The 13,782-nt window shown below is 39.0% G+C and overlaps 1 protein-coding gene across 4 annotated transcripts in view; it reads right to left on the bottom strand.

Annotated features, from left to right (window-relative positions):
- TMOD3 (tropomodulin 3) overlaps window positions 1-13,782 on the bottom strand; it is a 77,675-nt gene that overhangs the window by 3,057 nt on the left and 60,836 nt on the right. For 2 of the 4 annotated variants that reach the window (XM_057722197.1, XM_057722198.1), the window contains 4 exons: window positions 11,605-11,735; window positions 9,764-9,871; window positions 6,535-6,678; window positions 4,789-4,933 (listed from right to left, as the gene is read on the bottom strand). In XM_057722197.1, coding sequence (XP_057578180.1) covers window positions 4,789-4,933; window positions 6,535-6,678; window positions 9,764-9,871; window positions 11,605-11,735 — 528 coding nt within the window. Of the gene's footprint in view, window positions 1-22; window positions 532-670; window positions 2,002-4,788; window positions 4,934-6,534; window positions 6,679-9,763; window positions 9,872-11,604; window positions 11,736-13,782 lie in introns of those variants that run through there. The other 2 variants (XR_009051372.1, XR_009051371.1) reach the window with 2 other exon arrangements.

Genomic DNA, 13,782 nt, shown 5'->3' with positions numbered 1-13,782 from the left:
CTATGAGAAAAAATAAAGAATGTTAGAAATTCCTGTTAGTTTATACAATATTAATTTGCTTGTGACAAACAACCTTCTGTGTAATCCAGTTAGAGTTGTATGAAAATGAATTGTCCACCTGCAGTTCACAGGGCAATTAAAATAAAAAACCCATATCCTTTCCCCATGGTCACTTACCTGTTGAGAACTGAGGGGATAAGCTGACCTGTGCTTATACAGCAGCAATATTAGAAATCTACAACAGAATAGTCAGCATTCACCTTCAAGTCACTGTGCCTGCCTCATTTGTGTATTAAAAAAATCTATACCTCCATTAAAAAGTGATTAATAACTTGTGTTAAATTTTGAAATGACATTCAGGCAGCTGGGATTAGAAAGTATTAAAAGTAACTACTTGCATGCTCTTCTGATTATTTCCTTCCTTTGTGAAAGAACATACCAAAAATAGTTTTGTCAGTTTCAAAGGTAAGTGACTTGCTACTACTGCTCTCCAAATTTTCCTTCTTCTACAAAGTGAGCTGGTTTAGGGCTCTGAGAAAACAACAAATGCAAAGTAATGAAGATCTTAGACCCTGGTAATGTGGCGATGTCACATCTAGCTATCATAAACGCAGGCGGCTGAAGTGGTCAGCCAGCTATTTCAGTTAATGGAGTAAACAAAGGTGCACACCTGAGGACCCCCCAGCCTCTTCCCGGGCTGGTGACCCTGAGCCACGTGGCCGTGATCACTAGCAGCAGGGCAAGGTCTTCAGCATCAGGATCTTGCTTCCTTCACCTCCCCTGTCCGCTACCAGAGAACAGTCGCTGAGAGCCACCAGAGCCAATCCTCAGCACTGTGGCAACTCCTGTTCAGAGAGGACGACAAGCATGGGCTCTGGAGTCAGCAACGGAGTGGGGATCTGTTGCTCTTTGTAGTGTGCTCTTTGGCAAGTATGGTACCTCTCTCAGCCCCAACTCACCCTCTGTAACAGGAGAATAATGCTAGCTGTACCTCGCGGCTGTGCAATTAAAGGCTGCTCAGTGTAGTGTTAATATAGAAAGCATTCAATAAAGGGTACTCGGCCTCATCACCCACCACAGTCATGTCATGGGATGGTCCTGAGGTCAGCCATCTTTTGGGGGTGAAGAAAGTCAATTTTGCTTTTATAAAGTTAGAGGATTTGCATGTACACATTGCTGGTTTTGATACTCTTACCAGTAAGTTCCTCTAAGTTATATTGTTGGTCTGTTAATTTCTATACTCTCTTCTGTGGAAGCAAGTAGGAGACACTTGCCTTTGTTGAGCCTGAATTGGCTGTTAATAGAGGAATGAAAAGCCAACAGGTGCACCGGCCTCCTGGCCAGGCTGTGGATTCTGCTCTCATGCTGTTCTGACTGCTGGCTTCTGTTCACTGGCCTTCAACAGATGAGACTGGACAGTCAGGTGATGTACATAAAAGCTTGTCCAGAAAATAAAAACCAGGATGACTGAAGCATCACTTCCTCATGAACATTTTTATACTTATCTAACTAGATGCACCCTGACTCTAATTTCAGTCCACATCAATGAAGAACAAGTTTCATGTGTTTACTGAAATATTAGGGGAAGAAATCCAAAGGAGAATTGAGTCCTCAAATACAAACTTAATTCATGTGTATAGATCTCTGAACAACATGGATATATCTGAAAGGCAAACTACATAATTCTTTAGAGTAGAACATTTCCAAGAAAATTTTGAATTGCAGTAGTGTATGGATGTTATTGGCAGACCATTTCAGATGTTAAAATGCACGTTATTTCAAAAATGCATATTATAAACAAGATTGACAGGATAGAAGTAAAACAAACAGAAAAAGTATAGAAAATTGATTATGTAGTTAGCTAATGTAAAGATAGTAAAGTGAGACAAACTTCAATCGAATATAGCACGTACGCCATATTAACCTCTTTGCTGTTACAGCTGTGATACTTCTTAGCTGGAGATGGCGAGTAGGTAGGATTATTTCAATGAAAAGTTGAGACTAAGAAAACAATGAGAGAGGGAAAGACATCAAAATCAGAACACTAAGGCTCTGATATAGCCCCATTTACAAGGTGAAGAAAAATAATATGCCTCAGAGATGCTGTACAAGTTTCAAGTCTTGTTCTCTGATATCTCTGTCCAGTTCCCACATACTAGAATGCATGTAAGAAAGTGGTCTTTAGGCTTGCCACCTTTATCTACAGGCAGAGATAAAAGTGCAGGGCTAAAATTTAAATCCAGCTGAGGATGGGTGGAGGGGGAGGCTGCTGTTGCTGTGAGTACAACACAGCAGAGAAAGATGGGCAAAGAGCCACTTCCAACCCCTCTTTCTCACTTGGTGTCCACTTGTTAGCTCAGCAATTCCTCAGTTCATCCTGTGGATGAAAGACTAATAAATTTGGCCCTATTAACAATTCTTTGGCAATTTCTTTCCAAAATCCACTCCACTAAGTTCTCTATTCTCCATGATTAGTCAATTGCCAATAAATCCTAACTAATCTCATTTCCTCTCTATCTCTAGAAGACTAATAAGAATAGTGTTTTTGAAGTATCATTTTAATCATGCACTCAGTGGCCTATAATGGCTCTCAAATGCCTCCACATAAAGTCCAAAGGAATCTAAGTTCCTTACCAGCATTTCCTCTTAATCCGCTGATATATATATTTTTTATTCTGTTAGCTTCAAATAACAAGTACCTGTTGAAAGTTTATTCTGGATCCTGCATCTTGACATGAGAGTCAGTTCTTAAAATCTGCAGGCTGCCTTCAGCGTATAAATAACTTGCTTACTCCGAAATATGAGCTTTTAATCATGCAACTCCTCACTCGGGAATGTTTTTATTCTCATTTCATGCCTGAGACCCATGTCTGAAGACCTGGTTTGGACCAGAATGAAGCAGCATGGGGAGGGCGGGCGGTTTGTCTAGAGAGCTACCAGCACAAAGCTGTTTGCTGTCTTTCAATTCTGCTTCGTGTCAGACCACAACTTCTTCAAACACGGCCTCCTCATCCTCTGTTACACACGCCTGTGCACAGCTACTTGACTGCTCAGTGTTGACATAAAGCAGCCCAGGAAACTGTTTTCATCGGTTCCCCTCATCTTCCATCTGCCAAAACCTTCCTCTTCCAGAGAGATCTGCGCAAATCACTTGCCATTAACAGACTCACAGAAAAACACAACCACTGAGGCCTTCAAAGGCTGGCGCCCCTTTCACGTACAGGGACATACATGTACAGACTCTCACTGTGCTGCTCCTGCAGGACAGCTGCTGGCACCACCTCCTCTGGGAGGGACACAGATGACAGAGATGGCTAGAGCCACAAATATGTTGGTGGGATCCTGGGAAAGCTAAGGTGGTTTCCGAGGAGATGAAGGATGGAGACACCTGTGGCTTAAGTTTACAGCTACTTAGTTACCAGACAATTAATTTCAACTTTGAGCAGGATTCAAATTCTACCACTTTTTTTTTACTTAATAAATCTTTATTAAGTACCTACTATTGTCAGGCATGGTTTTAAAGAAAGTTGTGGATTCAACAGATACACATGGACCCTGATGTCCAAAAGCTTAAAATCTTTGAAAACAGACTATTACAATGAAGTATAACCTAGTAAGTAAAAAACGTTTTTAGAGCCAATAATGTATATGTTCTTAAGGGTCTCTATTTATGAAATTCAGTTAGACTTGAGAAACACTGCTCTAAAAAGCAAAATTAAATTTCTGAAAGAAAAAAAATAAAAGCCAACTAATGAAGCAACACTAAAATATTAGCATGACCTTGCAAACTACATCTAAAATCAACAGTACACCAAAACACACCACATTTCTCTTTTAAAAAGCAAGAAGCTAAAATCTTCTATGGGAAACTACAGTCGTCAAAGGACAGAAAGGGTTTGAACTAATACTTTTCACAGTGATCTGGATTAAAGGAACGAGGCTGTAGTTTTTCTGTTCCAGAAATCTTTAAAAAATGCAAACTCAAATATGGCTGAGGCCTAAAAGAACTGCATCATAGTGAAATGTGACTCTCTTTAAGAAGTATCACTTTAATTCTTATCTAAATGCATTTTTTAAAATATTTCAATGACAAACACCAAACTTAAAATTCAGGTTAAAACTATAATTATTTTATATTTTACCATATAAAATTTGAATTTCTATCTAGGCCTTTGATCAAAAGGGCAAAACTTTCCTGTAATGTTGAAATCTTTGTTTTAATAGCTCCAAGAGATGACTTGTAACTGAGAACAAAATACTTTTTTTTATAGGAAGCATTTTTTGTAACGTTTGTTGTAGAAAACTATTTCACTAAAAGCTTTGAAATAGGCTGTCACCCACTAACCTATAATCACTACAACCTCATTTAAATTGAACTCAAATTCAGTCACTATTAAAAGGACTGTGCAGATTTTAGAAACAAAGGCCAAGTAATCTTCTTGTGTAAAAATGTATTTAAGGCAACTTCCCTGGTAGCACAGTGGATAAGACTCCACGTTCCCAATGCAGGGGGCCCGGTTCGATCCTTGGTCAGGGAACTAGGTCCCACATGCATGCCGCAACGAATAGTGTGCATGCCACAACAAAGAAACCCACATGCCGCAACTAAGGAGCCTTCCTGCTGCATCTAAGGAGCTCACAAGCTACAACTAAGGAGCCCGCCCACTGCAACTAAGACCTGGTATAACCAAATAAATTAAAAATATATATATTGAAAAAAAGTTCCTCCAACACATTAGTTTAATGATACAATTCAGAAGTTCCATTTCATAATGAAATATGTCTTACCTAAGTCATTGTTTTTTGTTATAGCATTAGCTGCCCTGGTTCGGGGTCCCTGCTGTGTAAACTGATATCCAAATTTAAGGATATTGGTATTTTCCTCAAGCATCTTGGCCATTTCCAATTCTACAGCCGTCCCCAACTGCTGCCTCTGGAATAATTAAAAATAAAGGATAGTATTAATAAGCTAGATCAAAATACTTTTCAAGGTAAGTCAAGTCTAAGACATTCCGGTACATGCTGATTCTTTACAAATTTTCCCAATTCTTATACATAAGAGAAACTAAAAATGTAAGTTCAGTGTGTGATCATACAGACATCAAAAAATGTGGATTATTACAAAGAGATATCACTTCATATCCACTAGGATGACTACAATCAAAAAGATGAACGATAGTAAGTGTTGGCAAGAATACGGAAAAATTGGGAGCTTCAGGCATGCTGGCAGGAATGTAAAATGGTGCAGCTGTTATGGAAAAAATTCAGCTATTCCTCATAAAGTTAAACACGGAGTTACCATATGACGCAGCAATTCCACTCCTAGGTATGCACCCAAGAGAAGTGACAACATATATTCATATAAGAGTTTGTACATGAATGTTCATAGCAACATATTTCTACAATCCAAAAAGTGTAAACAACCCAAGTATAATAGATTATTCAGCCATAAAAAGGAATAGGTACTGATATATGCTACAACATGAATAAACCTCCAGAACATTTTGCCAAGGAAGGCAGACACAAAAGATCACATATTACATAACTCCATTTATATGAACTGTCCAAAAGAGGCAAATGCATAGAGACAGAAAGTAGACTAGTGGTTGCCAGAGGCTGGTGGGAGGGGTGAATATGAATTGAATGCTGATGGGTTTGGAGTTTCTCTCTGGGGTGATGAAAATGTTCTGGAGTTAGACAGTGGTGATGGTTGCACAACTATGAACATACTAATTTATATATACCATTTAATTGTATACTTTAAAAGTAAATTTTATGGTTTGTGAATTATATCTCAATAAAAAAATTAGAAACATTGATTAAATAGCATTCTAGTTAAATTTTAAGATATAACTCTTCTTTCTACCTTCATAATCTACAAAATTTATTTACTTTGAAGGACTGAGTCATTTACCACATATTTTTTTAAATAACTGAAGTTATTTTTCAAGTAAAATAGACTTAAGTATTTCAGTCAAATGTGTATGTTGTTTTATTTTTAGTTAATTACCACTCTGGATGGAAACATTTCTAATGTATATTTCTCTGCCTCTTTAAAGAAAAGTGCATCTAGGTATGGGTGACCCAGCATTATCTTAAGGCGTGAGCACGTAAGATATCTTTTGTGGCTGGACAGAAGCCTGTGTCTCTGAGTAACCTGGGTATTGGAGCTTTCTGTTTTTCACTGAACCTATTCTGTTCACCTACTGTGTCTGGGACTGACATGGTACAGATACAAAAAGTCTATCTGTATCTTGCCACCAAAGAGCTGAAAAATTTGAGGATGGGCTGTCATCTTCCAGTTCAAAATGGCCAGCCATCTAAATTCTCTTAAGATCAACCAGGAAGAGTTGCTGGTATACCTTTCTATACATTAATATTCTGGATGCCCCAAATGTTCTCTCAGCCATTTTCAGGCCACCACCTTCCCAAGGGTTCCCTGAAAGCCCTCCTCCCACTCGCCTCCTGAGTCCCCAAGCCCTGCGCAGAGTGTGGGCTGTAGCTTCCTCTAAGCTGCTGCTCTACATCACTGACCTGATTGTCGATTTTCAGCTCGGCCAGTGTGTCATTATCTCTCAAAGCATCAACCAGTGCTTGAATCCCAGCTCCTGTAATAAAGTTGGACTCCATATTTAAGCTCCTCAAATTTTTGTTCACTCTCAGCATATCTGCAAAAGCCTGGAAATTAAAGAAAATATTTGGAGATTACAGTTTGACAGCACCAAGTAAATAAACACTGTACAAGCCCGAAACAAATACATGAATCAAAACAACTGCCTTAATGTTTTTTATGAGATTGTTTTAGCTTGACACACTACCTCACAGGTTTCACATGTATCTACTTTCCACATGCACTTGGTCACAATCTTTAGATTTGTTTGCCACGTGTAGTTCCCTATTGGTAACAGTCTCTACTACTGTTCATTCCTGTGTTCGTTCATACTTCCACTTCATGCTTCTTTCTCCTGTGTCTCATACTTTCTCTCATTCTCTGTGTAGGAGTAACTTCAGCAATGTCTCTTTGCTTTTTTTTTTCCTCTTCCTTTGACGGCACCACGTGGCATCTGGGATCCCAGTTTCCTGACCAGGAATCAAACCTGCACCCCCTGCAGTGGGAGCGCAGAGTCTTAACCGCTGGACCACCAGGGAAGTCCCATTAATGTCTCTGGAACATCTTTTCTTCCTTAGTTCCTGCTGCAGCTGGGTTACTGTGAAGCCCAAATAAGGATAAATTATGGACTAATTTCCAAAGCAGGGACCAAAAGGACTGCCTGAGGCAGAAGGCCAGAAAAGATCACAGATAACCGGAACTGTGAGAGCACAAAAACTGTGGAGAAGGGGCTAACTAAATACTCAACTCCTCAAAGAATGGTATGTCTTCCATCTGCTTCCATTACATTTCTCACAGAATATGGCAGTGCTAGATATTTGACTCAGTGCTTAATAAATGCTACACTGATTAATTAAGAAAGCCTGTAAATGAGAAGAGGGAAAGAAAAAGGGAGGGGGGAGGAAGAATATGTGTGAGTTTATTAAAAAAGCCCTGTAGTGACATCAAAAGAAAGGCAAAACTCCAGAGAATATGGGTAAAATCAAGCTTAAAATTAAACTCAAGTTAAAGAAAAGGTAATAGGGGGGCAGTGATACTAGAAAGAACTGGGGACAGATATCTACATTCTTGAACTTTCTATTAGCAAAGACTGACTATATGACTTGAAGCAAACCCCTTATCCATCCATCTGTACACACATTTATTGAAATATTACTAATGGCCTATCTTTGATAAGTACTGTTCTGTAGATTCAGAAATAAAACATACAAGTCTCAACCTAATGGAACTTACATTTTAGTGGGGGACCCAGGTAATAAATAAGCAAAATGTAATGTCAGATGGTAAAAAGGGCTATAGAGGAGGACAAAAGGCAAAGCAGGGTGGATGGGAAGTGCTGGGGGTAGGGGTGGGGTTACTGTTTTATATATGGGGGTCAGGAAAGCCTGCACCTGGAAGGTGATGCCTGAGCAAGGACTCAAATAATTTAAGTGATGAAGTAAAACTACATCTCTTTAGGACTCTCTTTAGGGAGAAAGTTCTAGGCAGGAGGAACAAGTGTAAAGGCCCTGAGTTGGAAGCATGCATGGCATGTTTGAGGCAGAACAAGCAGGCTGTACGGCTGGGAGTAGAATGAAAGGCATAGCAAGAGAGATGGGATCTGCTTATGTAAGGCCTTTTTAGGCCACTGAAAGATTCTGATTTTTACTTTGTGAGAAAGGGAACTGCTGGAGGGTTCTGAGTATAGGAATGAGATTATTTAAGTTTTAAGAGTCACTTTTTTTTTTTTTTGGCACACGGGCTTAGTTGCTCCGTGGCATGTGGGATCTTCCTGGAGCAGGGATCGAACCCATGTCCTCTGCATTGGCAGGCGGATTCTTAACCACTGCGCCACCTAGGAAGCCCTAAGAGTCACTTTTGATGCTGTGTAAAGAGGTGGAGGCGGGCAGCTTAATTAAGAGGCTGCTGCAATAATCCACATGAAAGAAGTCAGTGGCTTGGACCAGGGTGGTAGCTGTGAAAATGGTGAGAAGTGGCTGGATATACAGGAAATATTTGAAGACACGGCTGGATATACATTTAAAGTTGTGAGAAAGTGAAGTCAAAGATCACTACGTTATTATTATTTTATTTTTCCGACGTGAGCAAAGAAAGAATGAAGTTAGCATTTAGTGACATAGGAAAGAGTGTGAGAGAGGCAGGTATGGGACGGAAGTCAGGAGTTTGGTTTGGGACTTAGGTTTGAGATGTCTGTTAGACATACAAGTAAAGCTGTTAAGTAGTAGCTGGACATGGGTTTGGAGTCCAGGGGAGAGGTATGAACTGGAGATAATATTGGGAGTCATGAGCATATGTAGATAATGTATAGCAATGAAACAGAATGCGATCACCCAGAAAGTGAGGGCAAATAGAGAACAGAAGAGGGACCTGAACCGAGCTCTGAGCCATTTAGATGTTTAGATTCTGGGGAGATGAGGAGCAACCAGTGTAGGGACCAGAGAGGCAGGAGGAGAATCAAAGGGAGTGAGATCCCTCAGAGCCAGGAAGAAAAGAGTTTATACCATGATAAAGCAGGATTTACCCCAGGAATGCAAAGTTGACTTAACATATAACAATTAATCAATGTAATATATCATGTTAATTAAAGGACAAAAAACCACACAGTCACCTCAATAGACACAGAAAAAAGCATTTGATAAAAATCTAACACTATAGGTCCATAAATGGAACCCTCTGCAGGTGTTAAATGAATGATGTAGGACTTTATATTCTGATATGAAAAGACCTCTAAGATATATTAAGTGAAAAATTCAGTTGCAGAACAGCCTACATGACTCCATTTATGTTTTAAAAATTTCATGGAAAGGAATTACAGAAAAAAATAAACATAAAAGGGTAGTAAATAATGTATTGCCTGATAGTGAGTATAAACATCAATTGAAAAGAGAGAGTAAATCTTTTTTAAAAAAACTGATATTTGCTTTTATTGATTGTTAAACATCATGGTTACTAACAGTTGATCTTAGAATACAGAGAGTTTTAAAACTACTTTAAAAATTATTTTATTTTTTATTTTTTAAATTTATTTTTTTACTGAAGTACAGCTAAATTAAAAGAGAGTAAATCTTGTCCATAAAATCAGTTTAACCACCTTGTAACATACCCTGGTATTACACAGTCATATTTCAATATTATTAGTAGTAGCTCACTTACAACAGCAACGGGGTCATTGCTTCGGGTGGCTGCAAGACTGAAATATTTCACATGTGTGTTGGCTTCCAAAGCCTTCGCAAAATCTTTCAGGGTTGGAATTGGGATATTCTTGAAAGACAAAAATGTGAAACATTATTACATTTTAGTTTTCAGGAAATTCAGTCCGTTAATCAAATACATCTGTACTTTCTTTTTGGCATTAAAATGCACTGAGAAATTATGTAATACACAGCCGTTGGTCTACAAATGAAAACAAACAACTCAGCCTCCTCCTTATCTCTTTGATTTCTCTCCTATGGTACATTTGTACAAACTGTTGGCGTAGAGCAGAGCATACATCACTGTTTCTCTAGCACTGAGGTTACAAAAATTCTCACTATTCTCTTTTCTAATTATTTGTATTATGAGAAGTCAGCCCTTGAGGACTCAAAGTGGATCCACTTTTCTACGGAGAGAAAAATGTGGGAATCTACTTATGATGATTTCTGAGGCAGATGACATACTGTTTTCAGTCACTTAAGCTATAAGGTATTAAGAGAGATTAACTCTACATTTCTTGAAAGGAGGAAGGAGTTTTAGGAGACAATGATCTTTCCCCTTAGTACTAAGACTTCAATCTCCTGTAACCTGGTTATTCTCAGATCATTACTATTGATTTAGAGACAGAGATACATGAGAACTGAATTAAAAAAAAAAATAAAAGATTAGTGATCAACTATGGATATTAGCTTTTTCCAAGGCTTTTCCCCCTCCACTCACAGGAAGGAACACCCACAAAAAGAGCACAGAGGTCTTATTCCCTAGGTTCTTATAACTTCCAGATGTTCTCTCTGCCTCCAATTCAGATAAATTAAGATTTAAAATGAGGAATTTGTAATAAAGCTATTATACAATGGCTAATATATAAGAGGTCATTTGAGTTTACTCTTTGGTAATTAATTATCGCTATGCCCTCCTAACTCATTTCTTCTTTCTTTACTCCAAGGAAGAGTTGCATTTAAAAATATCCCAGTAAGATCCTAAAAAGCCCACTTCTAGGTGTTTACTCAAGAGAAATGAAAACATATTTCATACAAAAATATTTATGTGAATGTGTATAGTGGCTTTATTTATAATCACCCCAAACTGGAAGCAACTCATATGTCTATCAACCGGTGAGTGGACACATAAACTACAGCACGTCTGACAAAGGAATACTGCTCAGCAACACAAAGGAGCAAACCACTGAGACATACAACAGCACGGATGAATCTCAAATGTACTGTGTTAAGTGTAAGAAACCAGTTCCATACTATAATGGGTTCCATTTATATGACATTCTGGAGAAGGCAAAATGATAGGGGAAAAAAACACATCCGTGGTTGTCAGGGGCGACAGCCAGTGGCAGGGAATGATGACAAAGGGGTGTGACATGTTCTACATCTGACCGTGGTAGTGGTTGTACAACTGTATGTGTTTGCTTTAACTCATAGAACTGCACACTAGAAAGGGAGAATCTCACTATATATACATTACGCCTCAAGAGAGCTGATTAAAAAAACAAACCTGAAAGACTAAAATGCTCTTAAAAGTGGGCAGTACTTTGAAAGCCCGAGAGATACACTCTGACAGTCTGTAGAGTTTATATTTCTATATGATAGCCTTTAAAAATTAAATCAGAAAAATACTATAATACTTTAACTTCTAAAATCGAAGGAATCTATGTTAGCATACTACTAGAAGTAAAAACTTTACCATTAAGTAGAAGGGATTAGACTATATCAAAACTGCCCAGCTCTCATTCTAGATCCAACTGACTCAACGCAATTCAAAACAACTTTTTGTTTGCTTATCACACCTACCTTTATATTATTCAAATTAACTTCAACAAGACGAACATCATTTTCTTTAATTCTCTGTAAACTCTCTTCAACATTGGTTGGATTTGGGGGCTCATCAAATACCGGAAGAATCTTTTCACCTTTTACCACATCTGTAGCAACAAATGGAAAGCAAGAGTGTCATTGGTTGATACCCTTACAGTCAATGCATATATTAACTTGGAAACAAGTAACACACATACACACACACATTCAGTAGAACTAACTTACAAGTTTCTTTCCCCAAATTTCTAAAAAATCCTTTATGTGCTTACACATACAGGACTGAAATAAATTTTACCGAATATAAATACCAAACATAATTCAACATTTAATTTGTTTGCAGGGACTTCCTAGGTGGCTCACTTCGATCCCTGCTCCAGGAAGATCCCACATGCCTCGGAGCAACTAAGCCTGTGCGCCACAACTATTGAGCCTGCGCTCTAGAGCCTGCGAGCCACAACTATTGAGCCTGTGTGCTGCAACTACTGAAGCCCACGTGCCTAGAGCCCGTGCTCCATAACCAGAGAAGCCACCGCAAGCCCACGTACCACAATGAAGAGCAGCCCCCACTCGCTGCAACTACAGAAAGCCCATGAGCAGCAACAAAGACCCAATGCTGCCGATTAATTAATTTTTTAAAAAGGAGATATACAACTTAAAAAAAAATTTGTTTGCAATGTATCAGCCTTCAAAAATGAGTATTTTCACTGCCTCTTGGTGTATTACAAGTTATTTTTACCATGAAAGTATATTTGATGATACAAGCTGGTGATCCCATTTATTTTTAGCAGCTGTAAGATAAAACTGTAATATGATAAAATCTAACAACTCATCATTTTTTTCTGAGGTTTGACTAGTAATTCATGTAAAGGCAGTAAGAATCAGACTTGAACAAACATAGCCTCCACAAAAAGAGTGAGGTGACGGAAGGACATACTACCAGTTCCTTCTGTGGGGAGTACCATGCAATGGGAAAGGAGGGAAGACTCTGTCAGGAAGAAGAGTAGAAACAGGGAATGTCGAGACAGAGAAACGTAATGGTACATGGAATAGCTACTGAGACAGAAATTCCCTGCCCTCCTTCATCCTATGCCCCAGTCCTTCACCATTTATACCCACACACATGGCTAGAATACAGCTATTCAAAGCTGAAAGAGGACCCAGAAGCCTTAAACCCTCTAATGAGATGTAAGTGCATTTTGAGGTATGTGTGGAGGTCTGTGAAGACCTATAACAGATGAACTTTTACGGATATATTTTCTGGGGAGAAAACCTAGAACATCAGATTCTCAGAGAAGAATGACCACAAAAACGTTAAAAGCAAGTGACATGGAAAGACTGACAGGGTCACTGTCTGGCTTAGTTATTCCCTGCTGCTCTCCTCTAGCTTTTCGGAGCAAAACTCACCTTAAAACAAGGTATGGGACTTACTACGTGGCGCAGTGGTGAAGAATCTGCCTGCCAGTGCGGGGGACATGGGTTCAATCTAAGCCCATGTGCCACAACTACTGAAGCCCACATGCCTAGAGCCTGTGCTCCACAACAAGAGAAGCCACCGAAATGAGGAGCCCGTGCATCACAATGAGGAGTAGCCCCTGCTTGCTGCAACTAGAGAAAGCCCATGTGCAGCAACAAAGACCCAATGCAGCCAATAAATAAATAAATAAAAAGACAAGGTATACTGCTTACTTATCCAATAAATTTCCTCTAGGAGTACCATGTTCTCTTCAAATATCACACACACACACACACACACACACACACACACACACACACACCCTCCCTCCCACACACAGCATCCTGAAGAGATCAACTCACACAAAAGTATGAAAATTATTTTCCTGAGGATAGTTGAAAGATCAGCAAGGCAGTCTTCTTCAGGATGGTAGATCAAGGGGACTGGAAAAGAGCTTCCTCACTGAATGGAAATTTGAATAAGCTCTTCCTCAATTCTAAATTTTATAACCAAAAAATGTCTTTCCTTCTCCACAGAATGTGTATAAAGAGCTTTGCTCTATAATGAAATAATGGATCCAGTCAATGGGATGCTGAAACCATTAAGAGAGGTTGGTGGGGAACTTTAAATGGATGGACCAGACTGCCAACATCTGAGTCCACTGATCAATCTTAACACATTCCCCAAAGAGGAATGACCAG

This window comes from Hippopotamus amphibius, chromosome 2, assembly GCF_030028045.1.
Source record: "Hippopotamus amphibius kiboko isolate mHipAmp2 chromosome 2, mHipAmp2.hap2, whole genome shotgun sequence".
Taxonomy (NCBI): domain Eukaryota; kingdom Metazoa; phylum Chordata; class Mammalia; order Artiodactyla; family Hippopotamidae; genus Hippopotamus; species Hippopotamus amphibius.
The sequence above is the reverse complement of the archived record's forward strand: the minus strand, read 5'-3'. Positions and strand labels throughout refer to the sequence as shown.